A 25,670-nucleotide genomic window follows, 5' to 3' on the forward strand; every position below is an offset into this window, starting at 1 on the left:
TTTTTTTTTACTTCATATCTGTGCATCATTAAATCAATCTGAAAAGCCAGAGACTAAGAGTGATCACTAATGAACTAAGAGTTTACCACATCTACTGCAATAGACAACCACGGTGTTTCACTTCCAACACATATGAATGACCAGTGATGGTAAAAGACAATAGTAGAGCAATAGCTTATAATTTCACAAATAGTATATTAGCATAATTCTGACCCCCAGAATGATTAGCATTTCTGGATAGATTTAGCAAAAACTCAACTCCTATATGCAAGTTTTGTTTTTGTTTAAGATTTTTATTTATTTATTTGAGAGAGAGAGAGAATGAACAGGGAGGAGAGGCAGAGAGAGAAAGAGAGAAACAGACTCCCCGCTGAGCAGGGAGCTTGATGCGGGGCTCAATCTCAGGATGGAGATTATGACCTAAACCGAAGGCAGACCTTAACTGACTAAGCCACCTAGGAGCTCCTCTAGCTCCAAGTTTTTAAATTATAGACTAAGGACATTATAATATTGAGAACTATTTAGCAGTAAATCATAAACATGAACTTAATTCAATTAATCTTTATAGCCTAAATATATACAAAGAATTTTACATATTACCAAGAGCTATAACCTAATCTACCGGTAGATTCAAACAAAGTAGAAAGTCATTTGTCATTGCCAAGCTACATGTGGCACCCTGAGACACTCCCCTGACATTCCTAATCTTACTATTTCTTGATCCACAGGCACTTTCAACCTAATGAATTAATTATCCTGCATGTTTTACCAACAGCTACCTCCCAGCCTATTTCTACTTTTCAACCATTTGCTTTCCTTTCTTTTCCTTTAGCCTAAGTATAAAAAGAAAAAAGGGTGGGGAGGAGTACTCTTTTCTTTCTTATTTTTCTTCATTTTATCCACCTTATTAGCACCATACCTTGAGAAATGCTCTCACACTACTAAAGCGTTGGCACCCAACTGAAAAGACCCTTGAAGCTAAGCCATCTATACATTTGTATTGCATTAAGGGCCCCTTTACCCAACATAAAACCCTTTACCCAACATAAAACTTGATTCTTAGAGTCCTTGGTTTAAAAAAACAACAAGAATGACAACAAAAAACCCAACCCAGATGCAGTCCCTGATGCTTACAAAGTTTAAAATGCAGGAGTGAATGCAATCAATGAGAACATCCTTGCTAAAGTAGATTACAAGTAAGAGGTGACCCTCTTTCCACATCAAGTCTTACCTCAAGGAACTCAGACACCCTTGACTCCAAACCAGGGAACTTTTGCCCTGAGCATCCCTTGGTCCTGCTTCTCGAGCTCAATTAAAGCTGATTTTCTCTCCTAACCCTTCCCTTGCCTAATTCTGGCAACTGACAGGAAGGATGAAAGAAACATCACGCAAGCCAGAGAGGAGACCCTTGACTAAGGCACCCAATTTGTAGATTACTCCTGCCTTTGGGTTAATGCTGATCCTCGCAAATGCTTCTTTACAGCATTTACAACATAGTACGTTGCAATTGTGTATAGAGAGGCTTCTTTCCCATATAATAACATATGCTCCTTAATGGTAGTACCTATTTCTCATCTACTTTAATGTCCCTTGCAACTATAACAGCACAAAGGAAGTGCTTCACATTTTTGACAAGTGAATGACCAACTGTAAAACTGGAAACTTCCCCTCCAAGACAGAGTTGAGGTTCCCAAAATCTGTAAGGTCAAGAAACTTGCAAAGATTTATTTCACTGATAAATCAGGTAGAACTACATAAGTAATGTTTCAGAAATACAGAGCTGAAATGCTTATACTGGTAAGAAGCTACACATTTTCAATTTGGGAATCATCTAGTTTGGTATGTTTTGTCATGGTAGTTTAGCAAAAATAACTGCATACCTCTGATATGAATGTATTTACAGATTATTTTAAATTACCAGATTTGCTAAAACTTAATCTGACGAGTTCCAGACAATAAAGCATCAAAAACATAATAACCTCAATATACTATGAATAAAAAAGGAGCTAGCTCTCTGTGGGACAGGCTCTTACTGTATAAAAACTGTATTTAATGATAGCATTTACTATCAATGAAGAATTTTAGTTTTTTTCTATAATTATGCTTCACATAATTAAAACAAATTAGCATACCAAAAACAAAGAGGCAGAAGAACTAAAAGCTTAGGCTTCATGATATCGATACATAGAAAGTAATAAAGTAATGAGTAATTAAGACTACAACAAAACAATGTAAACTTGGCTCTCTGGCATTAATATACATGCTCCAATAACCACATTTGAAATGTTCATTTTTTCCCACAATAACACACATAGCTGCATACCAGAAAACTTAATATAACATACATTAGCCTTTCTTTCCTAGGTTTAAAGTTGCATTTCTATCTTATTTCTTTTGAATTCCCCTTCAGGCTTAAGTCTCAGTCAATGACAAAGCAAAATCTTCCCATCCTTTAAAAGGTGTACCTTTTTTTTTTTTTTTAATCCCTCCTCTTCTAAGCAGGGAGCCTGATGTGGGGCTCGATCCCAAGACCCTGGGATCATGACCTGAGCCGAAGGCAGACACTTAACGACTGCACCCAGGTGCCCCTAAAATGTGTACCTCTTCTAAGACCACTTTGTAGCTTGATCTTCCGCTTTCAGACTCTCTCCTGCAGAAGGAGTGAACACTGGTGACCACAGCTTTAAATGAAGGTCTTTGAAGCAATTATGGGGGGAAAAAACACTATACAAAGTGAAATCAGAGCATGATTACAGACAATAACTATTTAAACACCTAATGATACTCTGCAATGACACACAAACACTTTCTAACCAACCACTAGAGAAAGATGTTTTCATTATCATGACAATATTTGGGGGATGGTGGAGAGGTGGGAAAGATCACTATTACAGACCTTCAAGAACACTGCTATATTACACTTTAAAACCCTGTTGGTGTTAGCTCATAATGTGTTCAAAGGCACAGCTGCCTATGAATCCAAGTACTTGATTACAGTCAAATGAGTATTCTTGCAGACACTCTTAAATTGTTCTATCATTTTTATTTTAGTTTTCAATCCTAAATCCTTCCAAAACGAGATTTAAGTCAGCTTAGAGTAAAAGGCATTCATTAGATAAGGCCGTAAAAGAAGAAACAGAAAACCAAACCATGAAAAGGAGAAGCACGTATGTAAATCCTAAAGGTGTTAACTCTCACAATTTATATACTGAATTATAGAATTCTTAGTCTGTACTGGAAATAATTATACTAAATCCCCATGAGAGAAGATGATTTTTTCTAGTATTAAGTTTTATAAGGGGTATAGGGAACAAAATGATGGAGAATGCCTTTTTAAAAAATGAGGCTGGGAGCCTGCTTCCTTCTCTCCCACTCCCCCTGCTTGTGTTCCCTCTGTCGCTGGCTGTCTCTCTGTCAAATAAATAAATAAAATCTTTAAAAAAAAATAAAAATAAAATAAAAATAAAAACAAAAAATGAGGAAACAAATGCAGGAGAATTCTTCATTTGGTGACTTAAAACATCTCTCTCTTCTAAGTCAAGGTCTTAGAGATAGCTTTTCTATAGGGGGCAAGTAACTATGGTCCACCTAGGTAATTTGTTGGTGATCTAATCTGATGAGGAAATAATTTATGCAACTCTTGGAATTTAGACACAACTAGAAATTCCTTGAGAACAAAGAACTATATTGACTGGTCATTTTGTATTTTTTATGCCACTTTCTTATCATGAGGGGCTCATGGCAACCAGCATTGTACAGTGAGCGAAATCATTAATTACACAGCCTGGTGATATTACCTTCTTCCTGACCTGCTACATAGTAGGAACCCAAACATTGTTGAAGTGCTGGACAAAAGTGTTAGGCAAACTATATGAGAATGAAAGAATGTATAATGCAGAATATGATAGGTGAAAAACAAAATTTGTATTCTTCTATAGAACACATAAAAAAGACTAATGCTATTATTCAAAAGGAATTTAAGATGTTATAATAGACTTTTCTTTAGGGTGAAGATTATAGCATGATTTCAAAAAGTCAACTTGTTACAGGACAAAACACGTATAGCAGAAATTCATTTACTCAGCCTCATCAAGGATTTTGAGATTTGATTTAGTAAACTTTCTATTCAACCAGTGGTTAACATTTCTTAAAAACAAAGTTACATAGTATCATATCATATCTTTTTCTTGTCCAGTTGCTGTGGCTAGGACTTCTAGTACTATGTTGAATAAAAATGGCGAGAGTCGACATCTTTGTCTTGTTCCCGATCTTAGAGGAAAAGCTCTGAGTTTTTGACTATTTGAGCATGATATTAGCTGTGAGTTTTTCATAATATTATGTCGACGTATGTTCCCTCTAAACCTATTTTGTTGAGTTTTTATCATGAATGGATGCTATACTTTGTCAAATGCTTTTTCTGCATCTATTGAGATGATCATGGTTTTATTCTTTCTCTTTTTATTTCTTTCTCTTATTAATGTGAGGTATCACATTGATTGATTAGCGAATACTGAATCACCCCTGCATTCCTGGAATAAATCCCACTTGATCATGGTGAATGATTTTTTAATGAATAACAATGAAGTAGCAGAAAGAAAAATTAAGGAAACAATCCCATTTATAATTGCACCCAAAATAACAAAATACCTAGGAACAAACTTAACCAAGGAGGTAAAAGACCCATACTCCAAAAACTATGAAACACTGATGAAAAAAACTGATGACACAAGTGTAAAGATATTCCATATTCATGGACTAGAAAAGCCAGTATCACTAAAATGTCCATACTACCCACAGCAATCTACAGGTTCAATGCAATCCCTATCAAAATACCAAAAATTTTCACAGAACTAGTACAAATTACCCTAAAATTTATATGGAACCATAAAAGACACCAAATAACCAAAGCAAACTTGAAAAAGAACAAAGCTAGAGCTTTCACAATCCCAGATTTCCAGACATACTGCAAAGTTATAGCAATCAAAATAGTATGGTACTGGCAAAAATACAGGCATATAGATCAATGGAGCAGAACAGAGAGCCCAGAAATAAAACCATGCTTCTTCGGTCAATTAATCTTTGACAAAGGAGGCAAGAATATATAATGGGGAAAAAGATGGTCTCTTCAACAAATGGTGCTTGGAAAACTGGACAGCTACATGCAAAAGAACGAAACTCTATCACTTTCTTACATAATACATAAAAATAAACTTAAAATGGATTAAAGATCTAAATGTGAGACCTGAAACCACAAAACACCTAGAAGAAAATGTAGGCAGCAATTCCTTTGACATTGGCCATAAAAATATTTTTTCTAGATATGTCTCCTCAGACAAGGGAAACAAGAAAAACTAAATTACTGGGACTAACCAAAATAAAAAGCTTTTGCAGAGTGAAAGAAAACATCAACCAAACATAATATCCAAAATATATAAAGAACTTCTACAACTCAACACCAAAAAAACCAAATAATTCTATTAAAAAATAGGCAGAGGACCTGAGTAAACATTTTCCAAAGAAGACATATAGATGGTCAACAGACATGAAAAGATGCTCAACATCACTAATCAGAGAAATGCACATAAAAACCACAGTGACATATCCCTTTATACCCATCAGAATGGATAAAATAAAAAAATACAAGAAATAATAAGTGTTGGTGAGGAGGTGGAGAAAAAGGAGTCCTTATGTACTGTCGGTAGGAATGTAAATTGGGATAGCCACTGTGGAAAACAGTACGGAGGTTCCTCAAATATTAAAAATACAATTACCATAAAATCCAGTAATTCCACTACTGGGTATTTACCTCAAAAAACTAAAACACTAACTTGAAAAGATATATGCGCCCCCTTGTTTACTGCAGCATTATTTACAATAGCCACGATATGAAAGCAGCCCGCATGTCCATGGATGGGTGAATGGATAAAGAAGATGTGGTGTGTGTATATATATATATACGTGTGTGTATGTATATATATATATATATATATACACACAATGAAATATTACTCAGGCATAAAAAAGAATGAAATCTTCAAATTTGCAGCAACACAGATGGACCGAGGGAATATAATGCTAAGTAAAATAAGTCAGTCAGAGAAAGACAAGTACCATATGATTTCACTTATATGTGGAATTTAAAGAACAAAACAAACAGAAAAGAGAAAAATAGAAAAACAGAATCTTAAATAGAGAGAACTAACTAGTCATTGCAGAGGGGATCTGGGTGGGGGAAGAGGTGAAACAGATAAAGAGAATTAAGAGTACATTTACCTTGATGAGCACTGGGAAATGTATAGAATTATTGATCATTATACTGTACACCTGAAACTAACACTGTATGTTAATTATACTTCAATTAAAAAAACTTGTGAAAATAAAAAAAGAAAAAAACCTTTCAGATAGAAATCCTTCCATACAATATCACACAATTCTCTTCCTTAAGCTGAGAACAGTGAACCCAATTTCACCCTTTTCTTGATGACTAGGGTCACTGTTGCCTGTAGAGTAATGGCTTCAATGGTTATGATCTCTCACTACTGAGCTGTGTTTTTTTTTTTTTTTTTTTTTACTTTTTATGTTTGCTTTTTATAGCTTTTCTGCCACAGTAATAACTGTTACTTCTTGCTGTTGTCAGTGGGTCTGCTTCTAGCATTGATCTCTGTACTTCTAATTTGTAGCGGGCTAGGAAATCACTTTGGCTGTAGGCCACCTTTTACTTATTTGTTGAGTTTTGATTAACTATAGCTATAGCTGTATCAAGTAAGTCACATGTGTGATGCAATCATGTCACAACAGAAAGTCAGGCAATCTTTTCTTTTGTAAAATCTGCTAGAGATAAAAGAATTTAAAAGTTTTATTATCTCTGTTGAAAAACAGTTCCTTTTGCCAGGATGACTAAAAACTTTATATATCCCTTTATAAAATGACAGGGAAGAGGCATCATTTACTAGCTACTGGCAATATGGCAGGCTCTTCACATACTTTACATAAATTTCCATCTATCCTTGCAAGAATCACAAATGATAGCTATTATTCCCATGCTGCAGATGAGAAAGCTGAAGCTAAAACTGGTTCAATAGCAAACTCAAGATCACAAAGCTAGTATGTGCTGTTTCTGAGATCTGACACCAGCCTATCAGATTCTCAATCCTGTGAGCTTTCCACCCTGCCTGTCAAGTAGAAATAATCACTGTTTACCCATCATAAAACCCAGAGGCAATAATAACAATAATCATGACTTACTGTCTCCAAAATTCCATGAAATAAGCACATAATAATTAAGAGGAATCCTAGGGCTTCTTACTCTGGCTAAGATGGAGTATAAAAGACCAGGTAGATTCTTCTGGCTTAAACAGATAAAAAATGGACAAAATAGATGAAACTACAATTTTCAGACTCTGGACAGCAGGAAATGCAGGAAAACCTGCAGATCCAAGAAGCTCAAGGAGCCCAACACAAAAGAAACATGAAGAAAAGGACACCAAGGTGCACCATGATAAAATTGCTCAAAACCAGTGATAGAGAGTAAATCTTAAAAGGAGGCAGAGAAAAAAGGCAGAGGGGCAAAAATAAGAATGACAACAGATTTCTTGTCAGAAACAATGCAAATGAGAAGACGGCGGAGCAACATTTTTTGACTACTAGAAGAAAAAAACCCTGCCAGTATGTTTTTCAAAAACCAAGGCAAAATAAAACACATTTTAGACATACAAACACTGAAAGTTCTGTCACCAACAGATCCACAGTTATAAAAAATGCTAAAGAAAGTCTTCCAGGTAGAAAGAAAATAATACTAAATGGAAATATGGATGAGGAGTACTCAAACTAGTAACCATATGGGGGGCACCTGAGGGGCTCAGTTGGTTGAACGTCCAACTCTTGATCTCAGGGTCGTGAGTTCAAGCTCTGTGTTGAGCTCCATGGTGGGCATGGAATCTACTTAATACTCCCCCCCAAAAGTAACCAAATGTGTAAATATGTAAAATTTTTCTTATTAGAGTTGACACTTTAACAACAGGGTTTGAACAGTACTGGTCAGTCCACTTACATGCAGATTTCTTACAGTACTATAAATATATTCTTTTTTTTTTCCTTTTTTAAAGATTTTGAGAGAGAGTGTGTGCGTGCACAGGGGGAGGATCGGAGGGAGAGGAACAAGCAGACTCCATGCTGAGCATGGAGCCTGATGTGGGGAGGACATGAGCTGAAACCAAGAGTCAGATGCCTAACCAACTGAGCAACCCAGGTGCCCTTCCTTATGAGTTTGTAAATAACATTTTCCTTTCTCTAGCTTACTTTATTATAAGAATACAGTACATAACACACATTACATACAAAGTATGCATTAACTGACTGGTTATTGGTAAGGCTTCTAGTTAACAGTAGACCTCAGTAGTTAAGTTTCTGGGGAGTCCAAAGTTATATGTGGATTTTCAACTATGTGGGGGTCAGCACCCCTAACCCCCACACTGTTCAAAAGTCAACGGTATTGAATTCTCTTTAATATAGAATTGACTTTTAAAACAAAAATTACACTGTATTGTGAACTTTACAAGACATGGAGAAGTAGAATATATGATAATAGTACAAAAGCCTGCAAGGAGAAATACAAATACGCTATTGTAAGATTTGTATGCTATACATAAAGTGCTATCTTACTACTTGAAGATAAATTGGGATACATTAAAGATATATAACCATACACCTTCAATAAATTACTAAAACAGTAAAACAGAGTTATAGATAAAAATTGCAGCGGGCTGAATACTGGCCCCACAACGATGTTTCTATCCTAATCCCTGTAACTATGTTTCCTTACATGGTAAAAAGGACTTCGCAGATGTGATTAAAGATCNNNGGAAGATGGGGAGATCATCCTAGATTATCTCGAGGAACCCAACATAATCAGTCACAAGGGCCTTAGTAAGAGTGACACAGAAGGATTAAAGTCAATAGTAAATATAGAAGCAAGAGGTCCAGGGCCTCCAGAAGCTGAAAAAGGCAAGGAAACAATTCTTCCCTGAAGCCTCCAGAAAAGGAATAGGGCCCTACTGACATTCATTTTAGATTTCTTATCCCCAGAACTGTAAGAGAATAATTTTGTGTCATTTTAGGGCTATTGTGTTTGTGGTAATTTGTTACAGAAAACTAATACAGAAGACATCGATGATCAGATTGGTGGGAAAAAAGCAAGACCCAGATGCCTACAAGAAACCCGCTTTAAATATAAAGACACAAATAAAAAGGATGAAAAAGTATATCACTTTAACATTAATCAAAAGAAAGCTGGAATGGCTATATTATCAAGGTAGATTTTAGAGGAAAGAATATCACCAGGGATCATGGCGATAATTTCATAATGATAAAGGAACCAGGGGAGCCTGGGTGGCTCAGTCATTAAGCATCTGCCTTTGGCTCAGGTCACGATCCCAGGGTCGTGGGATTGAGCCCCGCCATTGGGCTCCATGCTCAGTGGGAAGTCCACTTCTCCCTCTCCCACTCCCTCTGCTTGTGTTCCCTCTCTTGCTGTCTCTCTGTCAAATAAATAAATAAATAAATCTTAAAAGAAAAAAAATGATAGAGGAACCAATTCATCATAAAGACATAAGAACCCTAAATGTTTATGCACCTAATAACAGTGCTTCAAAACAGACGAAAGAGAAACTGATAGAACTGCAAGGAGAGACAGACAAGTCTGCAGTCAGAATTGGAGACTTCAATACCTTTCTCTTAATAAATAACAGAACAAGTAGGAAATCACTAAGGGTACAGAAGACTTGAATAACCCCAACTTGACCTAATTGAAATTTCTGTAGCATCCAACAACAGAAGAATGCATATTCTTTTTACCAGAATGCATATCCTTACAGAGGAATACACATTCTTTTCAGCAGAATGTATATTCTTTTCAAATGCATAAGGAACATTTACCAAGACAAATCATATGTACACCATAAAACAACTATAATTTAAAATTATTCAAGTCATGCAAAGTATGTTCTCTGATCACAATGGAATTAAAAACTAGTAAAAGAAAGATATCTGAAAAACCCCAAAATTCACAAGCTAAATGATATACATCTAAGTAACCCAACAAGTCAAATAAGAAATTAAAAGGGAAACTGGAGTTGAAGGTTTATATGGGAATTCTGAACTTCTTCCAGAAGTCTTTCTTTAGGTCTAATATCTGAAAAATTTTTTTGAAGTAAATTAGTAAATTTAATTCATTATGAATGAATGAAAATGAAAACACAACCTATCAAAATTTGTGGGATTCTGCCCAGGTTGTACTGAGAGGGATATTTATAGCACTAGACACCTGTAAGAAAACAAGAAAGGCTTCAAAGAAACAACCTCAGCTTCCACACATTAAAAACTATAGAAAGAACAAAGTTAACCTCAAGGAAACAAAATAACAAAGATTTCAGGGCAGAAATCAATGAAATAGAAAACAGAACCCAAGACAGAAAGATTAATGCAATCAAGAGCTTTTTTGTTGTTCTTTTTTGAGAAGATCAACAAGTTCACCAATATGCGGCCAGACTGATCAGGAAAAAAAGAGAGACCCACAAATTACCAATATCAGGAATGAGAAGATATCACTGATGGTTGATTTACCATTAGAAAATAAAACAAAAAAAACCCCAATTCACCATATTAAAAAAAAAAGCCACATGATTACCTCAATAAACTCAGAAGTATTTCTGCAAACTCAACATCCATTATTTAAAACAAGAACAAAAAATAAACAAAGCACCACAACCTCTCAGCAAAATAGGAACAGAGGGACCTTCCTCAGTCTGAAAAAGGAGATCCAGGCAAAACCTACAACATCATACTCAATGGTGAAAGTCTGAATGCTTTCCCCCTGAGATCAGGGACAGGCAAGGAGGTCTACCCCTAATTCTGTTCAAAACAGTACTGGAGATTCTAGCCAAGACAAGAAGAAATAGAGGCAAAGATACTGAAATGGAGAAGGTAAAATGGTCTTTATAGCAGATGAAATAACACATGCAGAAAAGCCTAATAAATCTACAAAACAGCCATGAAGAAGTGAGCACAGCAAGGCTGCAGGATACAAAGTCCACTTTAAAACAGATGGTGTTTCTACACAGTAGCAACAAACAAATGGAAATCGAAATTAAAAATCAATACCAAGTACAATGGCATCAAAAAAATAGGACATAGGGGTAAATTTGACAAAAGATGTGCAAGACTTGTATACTTACAACTACAAAACACTGTTGAGAGAAACTGAAGAAAACCTAAATAAACAGGGAAGCATACCATGTTTACAGATCAGAAACTTATGCTTAAGATGCCATGAGTTCTCCTTACAGTGACCTATAGTTTTAGTCCAATCCCAATCCAAGTCTCATCAGGCTTTAAAAAAAAAGGAAATTGATGATCTAATTTTAAAACTATATGGAAATGCACAGGACTTATAGAATAGCCAAAACAATTTTTGAAAAGAAGGGTAAGGTCGGTAATCAATACAGGTTGGTCTTGGTGAAAAAAAAAAAGACCTACATATCAACTGGAAACAACTGCAAGTCCAGAAACAGACCACCATATCTAAGACCAGTTGATTTTTTAAAAAAATATTTTATTTATTTATTTGAGAGCGAGAGACAGAGATAGCGACAGAGAGCACAAGCAGGGAGGAGAGGGAGAAGCAGGCTTGCCGCGGAGCAGGAAGCCTGACGCGGGGCTCAATCCCAGGACCCTGAGATCATGACCTGAGCTGAAGGCAGACGCTTAACCGACTGAGCCACCCAGGTGCCCCAAGACCAGTTGATTTTTGACAACAGGATCAAGGCAATTCAATGAAGAAAAGATAAAATTTTCAATAAATGGTGCAAAAAAACCAAACTTCTACTCCTACCTACACTACGCACAAAGGTATCTCAAAATGTATCATAAACCTACATGAAAAACTTGAAACTATAAAACATCTAGAAGAAAATATGGAAATTCTTGTTTTGACAATTATTTTTTAAGATAAGATGCAAAAAGCATCAAATTCAAAAGGAAAAAATTGATAAACTGTACTTCATTAAAACTAGGTTTTACTCTTTGAAAGACACTGTTAAATGTCAAAAATGAAAACGTTAAGTCCCATCTGAGCAGAAAGCACTACAAAACATGTATCTGACAAAATACTTGTATCTAAACAATATAAAGATTTCTTATAATACAGTAAATACAAAGACAAAACAAGAAATGCTCAAAATATTTGGACAATTCTCAAAAGATGATATACAGATGGCAAATAAACACGTGAAAATACGTCCAGGGGCACCTGGGCGGCTTGGTGGGTTAAGCAGCTAACTTTTACTTTCGGCTCAGGTCATGATCTCAGGGTCCTGGGATCAAGCCCTAGCTCGGGTTCTGCACTCAGTGGGCAGTCTGCTTGAGGATTTCCTCTTTCCCTCTCCCTCTGCCCGCCACCCTCCCCCGACACTCTCTTTCTAAACATAAATAAATCTTAAGAAAATATGTCCAATATTACTGATTAGGAAAATGGAAATAAAAACCACATTAAGATACCACTATATGCTCATTTGGATGGTACAATTAAAAAGATTAACCATACCAAGTGTGAGAAGTGTGTGAAGTAAAGGGAACTCTCATGCACAGCTGGGGGGAATGTTAAATGGTACAGCCACTTTGTAAAATAGTTCGGTAGGTTTTTTTTGTTTTTTATTTAAAGATTTTCTTTATTTATTTGACAGATGAGGGAGTACAGAAGCGGGGGGAGTGGGAGAGGGAGAAGCAGGGAGCCCGATGTGGGGCTCGATCCCAGGACCCTGGGATCAAGACCTGAGCAGAAGGCAGATGCACAACCAACTGAGCCACCCAAGTGCCCCAATAATTTGGTAGTTTCACAAAAAGTTTAACATACACCTACCATAAGATTCAGACACTCCACATCTAATTCTTTTATCAAGAGAAATAAAAGTATATATTCACACAAAGGCTTGCATATGAATGTTAATGATAGCTCTATACATAATTGCCAAAAAAATGAAAACAACCCAAAATCCATCAACTAGTGAATGGATCTACAAATCTGGCATATCCATACAATGGAATAAGTCAGCAATAAAAAAAAAAAAATCAAACTACTGATTAACACCCAACATGGATGACTCTCTAAATATTTATGCTCAGTAGAAGACATAAGGCAAAAAAGAGCACATACTGTATGATTCCATTTGCATAAAATTCTAAAAAATGGAAAATATCCTATAGTGACAAAACAGAGCAATGGTTGTCTGAAGATAGGGAAGGGGAGGAGGGATGGATGGATTATAAAGGAAAATGAGGAATCTTGAAGGTGATGTTCATTATCTTGATTGTGGTGATAGTTTCAGGAGATTATATATTTGTCAAAATTCGGTAATCTGTACACTTTTAACATATGCAGTAAACTGCACATCAATAATACTCAATAAAGCTGTAAAATAAAGTACTTCGCGCAGTAAGATTTTATGTTGTTTTAAAGATTTTATGTATTAATAACAAACAGGAAAAAAAAATGAAGAACCCAGATTATTTACTTCAGGGAGAACGTACTACTTATGTTGTTCTCTCCAATTCTGAAATGGGGGAAGAACTTAACAAAACCTCAAGTTCCCTGAGGTACCAAAAAATCTCACTCCCCTCCAGAGCACAGAGAATCCGCCCAGCTATAAAAATGTAACAACAAAAAGCAACTAAAAAATAATTAACAACAACAAAACCCTAAAAATGCACAATCACAAGGAAATGCTACAGCATAAAGAGAAAGAAACCCTAGATGTCCAATGCTAACTTGAGCTGTTGGGAGAGAGCTCCAACATTTTCATGGCACTGGGGATTTTTATTCTACTGTTCCGAAGGAATAACTTTACTGTTCTCCTATACCTCTGCCCAGATAAGCAGTCTCCTGATCAATCCTTAATTAACAGATGCCCAAGGCAGAGGGCCAGTAACTTAATTATTTATATCAAAAATTATACTGAGTGCTTAACCAAGTATGAGGCATTCATTTAATCCTCACTACAATCCTATGAGCAAACTGAACCACAGAGGACATAGTTAGCTGCCCAAAGACATATAACCAGTAAATGATAGAGCCTGAAGTCAAAGCCAGGCAATCTGACGCTGGAGTCCGTGTTCTTTACCACAAAACTATCCTATAGTGCGTTCACATATTAAAAGAGACTTTTTTTTTTTTTTTTTTACTTTCCAACATGCTGATGGTGAAAACTGTATGTTAGCACTATGTTCTTTCCCCTAAGACCCTAAGATGCCTCATGATGGTATCATAAGAATTGGATTAAGACACAAATGACATAGTTTCAGCCAGAAGACATTTTAAAAATTATTACAATTTCTTTAAAAAGTAGTTTTATTAGCTTAGAAACCACTAAAATGGAATCCTTAAAATAGATCACTCCTTCTGCCTTTATTCAGTTTTATGATTAATTTAGTACCTCTAAATGAAAGTGGTTTTACATATTGAAACATTCTTTATAGGAAAAAGAAATCTATTTGATATTTTAGTACCCAACATTTCTTTTTAAGGCAAATTCCTTTCCTGCAATGTAAGACACTAAGAATTAATTTTGCTTCTTCTACAAAAACGGATAAGACAAATACACATTTCTTACAAAGCAATTTACCTTAAAATAAATCTTTATATTTAGAAAAAAGAACACAAAACTTAATAATCAATGCTGCACAATTATTCCTTTTAACTATTAAATGACACATTTAGTTCGTTAATTAGATAGGTACATAGCCATATAGTCAATCTTTTATTTTCCCATTTAAGAAATTATTGAACACCTATAGAAGAATTATATACCAGCCACAGTTACACGTGGCAGAGATAGAGCAGGGAACAAAACACACAAAAATCTCCATGCTCTTGGCACTGACATTCCAGAAGGGTAAGACAGACAACAAATAAGAAAATATAGTGTATCAGATGATCAGTCTAATGAGACAAATAAAACAAGGCAGGGTTAGGAGTGCAGGGTGTTGGTGGGGCAGCTGAATAGAGAAGCGTGTATTTGCCTTTTAAATAGTCTGTCTTCAAAGATCTTTAGTTGAGATGAGGAAAAGAGAACGTGTAAATTAAGGTGGGGATGAACAGAAATTTGGTTCTCTTCCTTGCCTCATAAGAAAGAATTACGTATAGCAGATGGTAAGATTGAGGGTTAGGAAGTCTCTTCAAATGCAAAAAAGTCAGATGAGTATTCCCCATGTCCAGAAAGGGCTAGAGGAAAAAACCTAAAGGGAAAGCCCTAGATTCTCAAACAAATTTCCTCAAACATTCTGGTAGAAATGAAACATTTTTCAATGATTGCACATATAAGCATTAGACTGTACCAATTTTAAACCAAGTTGTCTCTTGTGTGAAAGTAATAATGCAGATAATTTTATTATTCTGTTGGACTCATTTAATAAACTGCTACTCATCTAAGCCAAAGGCTAAGGGCTCTTCTAAAGTTTTAGAATTACAGAGGAATCAAACAAAAGCCCTTCAGCCATTAAGTCCCCCCCCACCCCCGTGAAGAATTCCCTTTATAAAATCCCTGATAGGGGCGCCTGGGTGGCACAGCGGTTAAGAGTCTGCCTTCGGCTCAGGGCATGATCCTGGCATTATGGGATCGAGCCCCGCATCAGGCTCCTCCGCTATGAGCCTGCTTCTTCCTCTCCCACTCCCCCTGCTTGTGTTCCCTCTCTCGCTGGCTGTCTCTATCTCTGTCGAATAAATAAATAAAATCTTTAAAAAAAAAATAAAATAAAATAAAATCCCTGATAAAATGGGTTTCACTGATTGCCACCATTTAAAAACATATACGTCCCTCCTTACTTTAAATCCACACCTGCCTCCCTCAATTTCCACCTATTTGTATTAGTTTTTAGAAATCAAAATCAGCTATCCTCTTTACTCCACCTTTTCAGAGACAGCTATGAATCTCCTTCAACATGCCCAGTTCCCTCAAATATTTCCCATATAACAATGGCAGCTACAGTTTTAAAGATGCATGTATCACTTCATTCACACCTCATCTTAAATCTATGTGTACAGTGGTACAACTTCAGTTCTTCACTTAAATTCTTACCAAACACTTTAGCTTAACAATTAATCTCTTAAAAAAGCAAGTGTTTTCCCCATGTTTTGCGTGTAGAAATGATTTTCTGAATCTAAATGAAGTTCTCGTAAGTCATGCCAATAACTAAGTTATGATTGGCATTATTTACTTATTTTTGAAGGAATGAGCCAGAACAAGCACAGCTATTAGATTAAAAAAAGATCACACAAAGCAACTAACTTGTTTAGCACTGATGCATAACGCAGGTTTATTCAAGTAGTGGTCAAAAGACCAAGCTAGGATGCTTGTTAGAAATGCAATTCCCAGACCTCTCCAGACTATGGAATTAGAATCTCTGAAATGGGGCCTGGAGATCTGCAGTTTGAAGAGCAACCTATACAATCCTCGGATATCCTGAGGCTTAAGAATCATGGCCTCAAGATTTAAATTGGGTTTTTGCCTCCTAAAAAAGACATTTTTAAGTATCTTACCTGTAATCCAGGAATAAATCGACTATCCTTTTCAACCACCAAAAGTTCAGCAACGTTGGCATTGAGAATGGATCTTGTGATTCCCCCTGGCCCAGGGCCCACTTCATAAACATAAGCATCTGTCAGATTCCCAGCTTTCCTTACAATTTTATCTAGAAGAAAGAACGTTTTAATTATCTTAATAAATTTCAATGTACACAATTTAACAATAACCTCTACAAATTCTTATCAACCATTACTCAACTAATCCTTCATACTGTATTTGTCCAATTATTTAACTCTTAACCTAAACCAACATATAGTGGCCATTCACTATACTACCACATCATAGTTGACCTGTATCATCAGTCCCTTAACAAAAATAGGATTATCATGACAAACTTCCTAACCTAAATATAGTTAATGCTGTATTTTCTATCTGCTCCTCCACCAAACCAATCAATCAATTCCTACAAACTGAATAGGTAAGCATGCACCATGTCTCTAGAGTTGCCAAATACTGAATATCTGAATAAGTAAGACTAGTTTTACATTCAGAATTTCCAGTGCTGCTAGTTTGAAATCCCAAAGTAAAAGGTGCTGGCAGTCTCATTTTTACCTATAGACATCTAGTTAGTCAATACGGCCACAGCAAAAAGTTCCTAGATCATAGGACTAGCGGAAATTTAGATTCTTGGTCATTTTTAGGAAAAAGTTAAACTTATTAGTAGAGGTGTTTAAAGGTTTGCAAATATGCAGATTGATATGGAAAAAATGTTTTGAATTAATCAACTTCTTTAAGCTAGCAGACCTTAAGAAATCATGAAAAAGATTATTGAGGATTCACTGCAACCAATTATCACTTCTGGAAAAACATATAATGGGCTGGTCTTATTGACTGAGATACTAAAATCCAAGTAACTGGGCCTCCTGGGATAGTGGAAATTTAGCCACTGAAAACATACCAGCACTTCTTTGCAGTGTTCACTGAGACTATATAGTACCATTTTTGTATGCTTAAATGCAAAAATAGTTTGTCTTTTTTTAAGATTTATTTATTTTAGAGAAAGAGTGAGGGGGAGGGGTAGTGGGAGAGGGAGAGAATCTCAAGCAGACTCCCTGCTGAGAGCAGAGCCCCAGGCTGGGCTAATCTCACCACCCCAAGATCATGACCTGAGCAGAAATCAAGAGTGGGACACTAAACCAACTGAGCCACCCAGGCGCCCCAAAATAGTTTTGTCTTTTAACTGGTGCTGGGAGGGAATCAGTAGATGCTCACCAACCATTCATTTTAGGTGCTTTACATGCTTTCTCACTTTTGCCTCTCACAATCGTTCCAATCCTTCCAACACATTAAGAACTACTATCCCAATTTAACTTCTCTGAACTTTTTAATTTCCTTCTCTACTGTTTCATTTGTGCAAGGTCATCTAGAAAGCAAATGGAAGAGAAGGGACTCCAGCTCAGGTGTAAATTCTAAAGCAATTCTTCCTCCACTACAGACCAAGGCCTTTTGGAAGGAACAGAATTGATACATTAAGCACAGGCATCATGAATTTAACGCAGAGCTAGTATAGTGGAGAGGTCAGGGGCTCTGCCTGCAAACTTTTCAGGCACATTCAAATACAATGAATATCAAAAAGGCATGGTCAATCCAAGAAGCATCTGCTCCCACCTGAGCGTCTCACCTCAGACAAGTACTTTAATCTCCCTTCACTTCGGTTCCCAGAGAAGAGGAAATAGCACCCGGATTCCAGAATTTACTCCTGAGAGTGAATAAAGGCTCACACAAGATACTGTAAACAAAGTTTTTTTTTTACATTGAAAATATAAAGACCTATATTTTCCATCTTAAGAATGGTGCTTTATACCTACACAATGTGACTAATTACTGGCAGACAAGGCTGGTTCTAGTTACTACTAGAACTAAAGAATTTTAGAGGTGGGTAACCGTTTAACGATCTTGCAGTAAGGGCCTTCCTCCAATTAACAGATGAGAAACTAAAGCTTAGTTAAGCTATTTACCCAAAGTCACATTTCTACTAGCAGAATAAAGACTCCACATCCAAGAAATAAGACATCTTATTGATGGTTTGTGGACTACACTTCATTTAACTGGAAATGAATTTTCTGGGTATGATTTGATCTTTTCAGCTTCTCGAGAGGGGCCAAAATGGAATTAAACAGCAAAACCTCAAATATGGTAAATATTCCAAAGGTGAATTAGTGGACATATTTGTAATACATATTATTCTTGCAACCTCCTTTTAGAAGAAAGTATCACCAAGAAATGGGGGTCGCCGCTAATCCAATGTATACCTCTGTCAAAACTCATCAAACTCTACACTTCAAACTAGTTAATTTTACTGCACATAAATTTTACCTCGTAATGACTTAAAATAGGAGTGGGAATGTAAACGTTCTAAAAATGTAAGCTCCTTGAGGACAGACTTTGCCTTGTTCACTCCCAAAGTGCATCTCCGGCACTGGCACATAGTAGCTTGTCTGATACGTATTTACTGAATATTTGCGCCCTCGAGGGTTCTGGATTCAACAAGTAAACGTTTAAATAACGTAATCCCACGAGTGAAACTTCTTCGACATGTTATTGAAAAACTTCCCGCACTAATTTAAATCCTGGTAACTTTAAATTGCATGAAAAGCAAAACTAGTTACACATGCAGTGCCCTTTTATAAACACGAGATTCGAATTTCCACAGCCGCCTTTCACGATACGCTACCCCTGCCTCCCCTAGTGTTTGCTCTGCGTCTACACAACCTGACTTCACTAGCCCACGGCAAACGCCCGCGAGCACGCCATTCTACGGGCGAACAACACATTCCACGCTTCTCCTGGGCGGTGCTCCGGGGTTCTTACAGCACAAAGCGGGTAGAAGGACCTGACCTAAGGCCCGCTGCACACTGCCTGACCCCAGACACCCGCCCTCAGGGTCCGCGCGAAACCCCCGGCCCACGTCCCCGGGGATGTGGGGGAGCACTGAGAAGCCAGCCACCTGTCAGCTTCAAGTCCAGGAGAAAATTCTGGGAGAGCTGTTTCGCTGCTTGCAGCCTGAATAATTTAATGATTTCTCGAATCGTGGGCAACGGCGGGAGACGGAAAGTGCTCAGCGTCCCAGAGGTAGCCATGAAGCCTCGCGGCACCTCGCAAGTCTCACCGCGCACTTTTCGCGCAGCTATTAAATCATTCAGGGCGTGGAAGGGTGGGCGGGAGCAGGGAAGCATTAAGGCCCGCCTCCGAGCCCACCTTATTGGTCGGATGTACTCGCCGGAAGCGCGTGACAGACAGGAAATCTAGGCTCACCCAGAGCGCATGCGCTGCGTCTCGCTAAGCGCGGTGCAGGCTGGGTGCGCGCTGCTTTTCGCCCTTGAGGGTTGGAGGATCGGGGAGGGCGGGGTCTCTCCTGGGTGGGCGGTGGCCAGAGCGGCCCTTGGGGGAGACGGGGTGGGCCGGGGCGGGGCCTGGACAGGAACGCGGAGGGGCGGATCAGAGGAGCGTGGAGCCCAGGAGCGCCCCGCGGTGAATTCGCCTGGCGGAGTGACATGTCTGATTCCCCTTTGTGGATAATTGCGGGAAAGCCAATGATTAGAGGCAAAACTATTGGTTGCTAACAATTTTCTCTTATGGTAGATGTTTTTAGAACGTTAGCATTGCAGGTGCCGGATGGCAGGTTTCTAATTTCTTTCAGCCTTAGTTTTCCATCTGTTAAATGGACACATGTACCTTAAAATTGCAGGAACTAAAGGAGGACAGTCGCCTGGTGTACAGATTCAGAACATAGTGCAATGCATGGCATACGGTAAGCCCGTAATCAATGGTGGCCGTTACTTCTGTAATGACCTAGCGGGTGAACGCGGTCAGAGGGACCATCTGTTAAATGGACACATGTACCTTAAAATTGCAGGAACTAAAGGAGGACAGTCGCCTGGTGTACAGATTCAGAACATAGTGCAATGCATGGCATACGGTAAGCCCGTAATCAATGGTGGCCGGCCGTTACTTCTGTAATGACCTAGCGGGTGAACGCGATCAGAGGGATTAAACAGTAGGCGCACAGTTTGCAGTGAGAAGGCCAAAAGTAGAATCCAGTTCTTCTGCCTCCTCTACACGTACCCAATGAGAAAAACCGCCTTGTTTAGAGTTCAGGAAGCGTGTGCACGTATATCAAATATTGCACGTATATCGAATATTTGTTTTTTGAACCTTTCACTAACAGTTTTACGATATAAATGTTACTAGTCTCAGGTTAGAGCGGAAGAAACAAAAACTTAGGTGATATAAGTTAACTGATATTCACAAAGCTAGAAAATTGTGGAACCCAGATGCAATCTAAGTTTCTGGACATGTATGGTTGCTGCTCTTTCTAGTCACCTGCCTTTGCAGTGAGTAGTAGTTGCCACTGCTTGTTTGCCTTCCTAAAGTTTTCTTATCGCCTTGCATGCTCCAATTATTGCACTCTCTACTTGTAGTAATTGGAAAGGTAAGGATGAAAAGGAAGGGAAATAAACATAATAGTAATAATAGCTAACATTCATTGAGAGTTTCCCAAAGTACCAGGCTTCACAGCTGAGTGCTTTACAACTATTATCTCATTAATTGTTACAAAGATAAAGGCTTAGGGAGGTTCAGCAATTTGTCCTAGGCTGCTCAGCTACTAAGTCGTGGAATCAGGATTTCAATCCACAAGTCTGTGTCCAGGGCCTGCTTTTTAAGCAGTACAGTCAATGTTGAGAAGTCATTTGACTTGCCCAGGATCGCACCGCAAAATACAGAAAGAAGATTTAGCTGAACTTCTAAGTTCTGATCTCATGGGCCACAGGCCTCAAGTTAAATTATTTTTAAGTTAACTAATGTATGTTAATTCTATAATCTTATTTAAATAAATGGAATATGAATCTGAGTATAAGCTTAAGTTTACAGTTTTCCCATGGCTATTTAACTAAAACAATTACAACATATATATGCAAAGCTACAAAATCAATATAAATGATGCAAGACGTTAAATCACTGCTGGTAATGCAGACTGGCAGGATTTTGTTTTCTTAAAGAGTTCAGCTTACTAAGGTTATAGTGTGCCACGTAATGATTTTTTCATCGGTCTTTTGGATCTAAATTACCAACAAATTTTGCTCAGAATTTTTGCCATTGTACCCTGCCTTTCCCTTGGAGGAACATGGAACCTACCTGTTAAAGTCTGCTCGTATCTGTTTTCATTAACTTGAAAACAAACGAAGTTGAATTACTTGGCGCTAGTGCTATCCTGAATATATGTTATATGGCTGCTATAAGGAGGATATTCAGATGATCTAGAATGTGCTCACATGAACTTTTTTAAAGATTAGCACCAACCATCATCAGGTTGCCTGGGTGGCTCAGTTGGTTAAGCATCCAACTCTTAGTTTTGGCTCAGGTCCTCATCTCAGGTTCTTGAGATCAAACCCAGCGTAGAGATCCATGCTCAGTGGGGATTCCGCTTGAGATTCTCTCTCCCTCTCCCCCTGCCCCTCCAGCTCATATGCTTTCTCTCTCTCTCTCTCTCTCAAATTAATAAATTTTAAAAAAGATTAGCACCAACATAAAAAAAAAACAAAATTAAAAGGAGTAAAAACACATTTATATGGAGAATTTATGGATTCCTGAGTATTTATCCTTACATCTAAATAGGAGGATTATTGTTTTATACCATGCTACATTCAATAACCAACATTTGTGAGGTTGCAACCTATTATTTACAAAGTTTCCCAAGTTACTTCACTTAATTCTCATTTCAATTCTGTGATGTAGCTTTACAAGGGTATCAGGTGAGCACTGTTACGGTGCTGGTTAAGTGTGCAGCTGAGTCTCTAATTCTGAACTTCTGAGTCTACTCTGCTCTTTTACCTATGGCATGTGTTAAATAATTGTTGAGCTGAATTTTTAAAATTCCATTTTAGAAGAATCTTCCAAGTTTTTAATAGTTCTTGAGATCTAATTTTTATCATCATAAATACTGATCCTCAGTCCTTTAATTTTCAGAAAATTATGCATAACTCCCTGCAAAGCCTATGAAATCAGCAGGGGGTATTTCAGTAGTGTATTTCACATATTAATGCAAACAGTTTTATCCCTTAAAAGAGAAGTATGCAGTTTCATCAGTTTTGAAGCTTTGAAGTAGCTGCTTCATCTAGATACAGATTTTAACATGCTAAAATATTATAATTAATACAGAAATTACTAGCCCCACCTATCAGTGAAGATGAAGAACTACAAATGATTCATACAGCACTATAATACAGAATTCTAATTTTCATAGATCCCAGAAGGGTTATATAGCAAAATTACTTATTATTTTAGTATTTATTTTAATGAAAATGCATATGTGACTTTATTTGGCAAAGTGATTTAGTGTCTATTTATAGAAAAAGTGCTAATTCCAAAAGGTTGTCATTTTACAGTTCCCTGAAATAGACGTGAAAGCCACAAAGAGCAATATCTTTCTGCCCTGTGGGAATTTTCAGAGAAAATTAAATGTGGCTTGGAATTGCCAAATTGAACTTTATAAAATGACTATTATGGTATGTAAAGTGCCCTATTCTGATAGTATTTTATAATTTCACATAATATGACTCAATGCTCTTGAGAAATATTAACAGCTGCATTTTGCACATATTTAGGTGGTTTTTTTTTATGGTTGTTTGATGCCCACTGTTCACAAAGGAATCTAGTGACCTACCTAGAGGGAAGAAGGAAATACATGATAATTCTGAACAGACAGACCAAATACTTACTGTCTGGGGATTGAAGCAGGGCAACTTGTGGCAAGCCACACAGGCTAATTGCCTGTGAGAACCATGTAACAGTTACACTAGTTTTAAAAATACAGTGTTTATCAGTATTCCAGGCAGTACTTGAAAGCCTGCGGATTATCCCCAAAGATCTGTGAATTATTGTCAAGTATCCTAATGAGGTGATGAGGACAGACAACCCTTTTGACTCAGGATGACTCAGAGAGCTGTAGGTAGCGTTTTGGTTTTTTTTTCCCTGCACAATAAAGCAAACCTTTTTGTGAAAGAAGAAAAAAACCAGCACACGCTAAAGCCATCGTAAAAATAATTAGCCTTCCTTATATTAATAGTTTTTTAGTCTAAACCTCAACATTTAAGTGGAAAAAAAGCTTAAGAATAAATAAAACTGTGAATATGAACACATTTGCATTTAAGTCTTTTGCACGCACTTAAAAATTGATGCAGCAACAAACTGCTCTGTGAATGGAGAGGCTCTGGTTTCAACCAGCTGTGGGCCTCCCTGGACGTCTTGGTGACAGCTCCATCCCTCCCCAGCCAAAGGAGTATGGGTGGACTACTAAATAAGACCACACCTAGTCCTTCTTTCTCTGTGCTAGCTCTCTTCCCTTGATCTTCACTACCTCAAGCCTCGGAGACCAGAGTATAGGCGGAGGCCACAGGAGAAAGGCAATGCCCCCGTTCGCACACAGGGCCTATGATCTGCCTTTTTCTGTACAAGTTAGTGAGTTGGAATTCATTCACAGCCACTGGCTACCTATTCCTCCAATGGAGAAGGGGTAGGTGAACACAAAAGGAGGAAGGGTGCAGGAGGCTTGCTCACCCTCGACGGGGAGAGCCAGAACAGGGTGTTGGCATGCTCTCATTTCCCTTTTGGCCCACCTGGAGCCTGGTGCCTTCAGACTGCTGTTGGACTTATCATATTCCCCTACCCTACTAGCCTTCCCCTCCCCTCAATCATCCCAAGTTAATACCTCCCTCACTATTCTCTGCACTTCCAATTCAAACTATCATTCCTGGAATGAGTTTCAGCTATTGGGTTAAATGACCTAGAACAAGCATTCTTATTCTTTCCCGGTGATAATGATGCTTCTCCAGTTTGGGAATGAGGACCAAGCATACATCCTGGTCAGAAGTCTAAGTTGGCAGCCTCCCCCCTTCATCCGAGATGAGGGTCTAGATGGGCAATTCCTGCCTCAGATATCAAAGTGGATGCTCAGGAGGAAGGAAGAGGTAAAATTACTGTTAATCCTCCCACTTGAGCCTCTTGAAGAAGAGGAAGCCACGTGGCATAGGGTGAAAAGAAAGGAGAATGTGTGGTTCTTAACAATCACCATAGCCTACCTGTGTTTCCTGCCTTAAATAAATTAATCATACCCCCTTTGAACCAACTCCTCTTCAGCTCCTGCCCCATTTCCAGCCCTTGTCCAAAGAGTCAGGTATACCTACTCTTCTGACTTCCTCATTTCCTGTCCACTCCTTGGCCCACTCCATCCTTGCTTCTAAAGCGACTGTCCTCAAGAGTCCCCAGGATCCCCATGTTCCCAAATCCAAAGGACACTTAGTTATTCTAGTCTTACTTAATGTGTAACAGCAATAGCTAGATTTAGCAACGCTTACTACATAGCCTATCAAATTCTAGGTGCCTTTGCCCATATTAACTTTTTAAACATATTCTCTTTTACTAATAAGGCACATGGAGCACAGAGACATTGAGTGTCCAAGTTCACCCAACTCTTCATTGAGAGAGCTTGGACAATGTGACTGCGACATGGACACACTTCAACTTTGGGTTATGTGGAGTATTGAGACGGCTGGCAGTTAACCTCTCTTCGGAGGACTCTGTTCTCTCAACTTCGACCACAGCCTGTGTCTGTCTCTTTCTCATATGCTGACTTCTCTACCCAAACTCTCAAGTATATGACTTCGCAGGGCTCAGTGCAAGATCTTTTTTCTCTCTCTCCTGCTTCTTCCTAGATGTGCTCATTATTTTAATGGATTTAATGCCATTTCTGTACTGATGCTTCTCAAATATATTTTCAGCCCAAACCTGCATCTGTAACTGCCTGCCGTTTGTGCCACTGGGAGGTCTCAGATATCTCAAACATGATATGTGCAAATAGAATGCTTGCTTTTCTCCATGAAACATCGTCTCTCCACCAACTCTGCCATACAGTAATTCCAGAAACCTCAGTCTCTCCCTCCCCTCAACACCATATCCCACCACCATCATCGACACCTGACAACAGATCTCACACCTGACTTCCACTCTCCATTTGTGATGCTAACATTTTTCACATACAGT

The 25,670-nt window shown here is 37.9% G+C and overlaps 1 protein-coding gene across 1 annotated transcript in view; it reads right to left on the reverse strand.

Moving 5' to 3' along the window:
• The window catches only part of TFB1M (transcription factor B1, mitochondrial), a 68,440-nt gene extending 48,663 nt beyond the window's left edge, over positions 1 to 19,777 (reverse strand). The window contains exons 1-2 of the mRNA XM_008688528.2: positions 19,579 to 19,777; positions 16,586 to 16,737 (exon numbers count right to left, since the gene is read on the reverse strand). Of these exons, the coding sequence (XP_008686750.1) occupies positions 16,586 to 16,737; positions 19,579 to 19,711 (285 nt within the window). The 5' untranslated portion in view covers positions 19,712 to 19,777. The remainder of the gene's footprint in view (positions 1 to 16,585; positions 16,738 to 19,578) is intronic.
• Between the last annotated feature and the right edge of the window lie 5,893 nt (positions 19,778 to 25,670).

The sequence above is a fragment of the Ursus maritimus genome, unplaced genomic scaffold (genome assembly GCF_017311325.1).
Source record: "Ursus maritimus isolate PB19 unplaced genomic scaffold, ASM1731132v1 scaffold_13, whole genome shotgun sequence".
Classification (NCBI taxonomy): domain Eukaryota; kingdom Metazoa; phylum Chordata; class Mammalia; order Carnivora; family Ursidae; genus Ursus; species Ursus maritimus.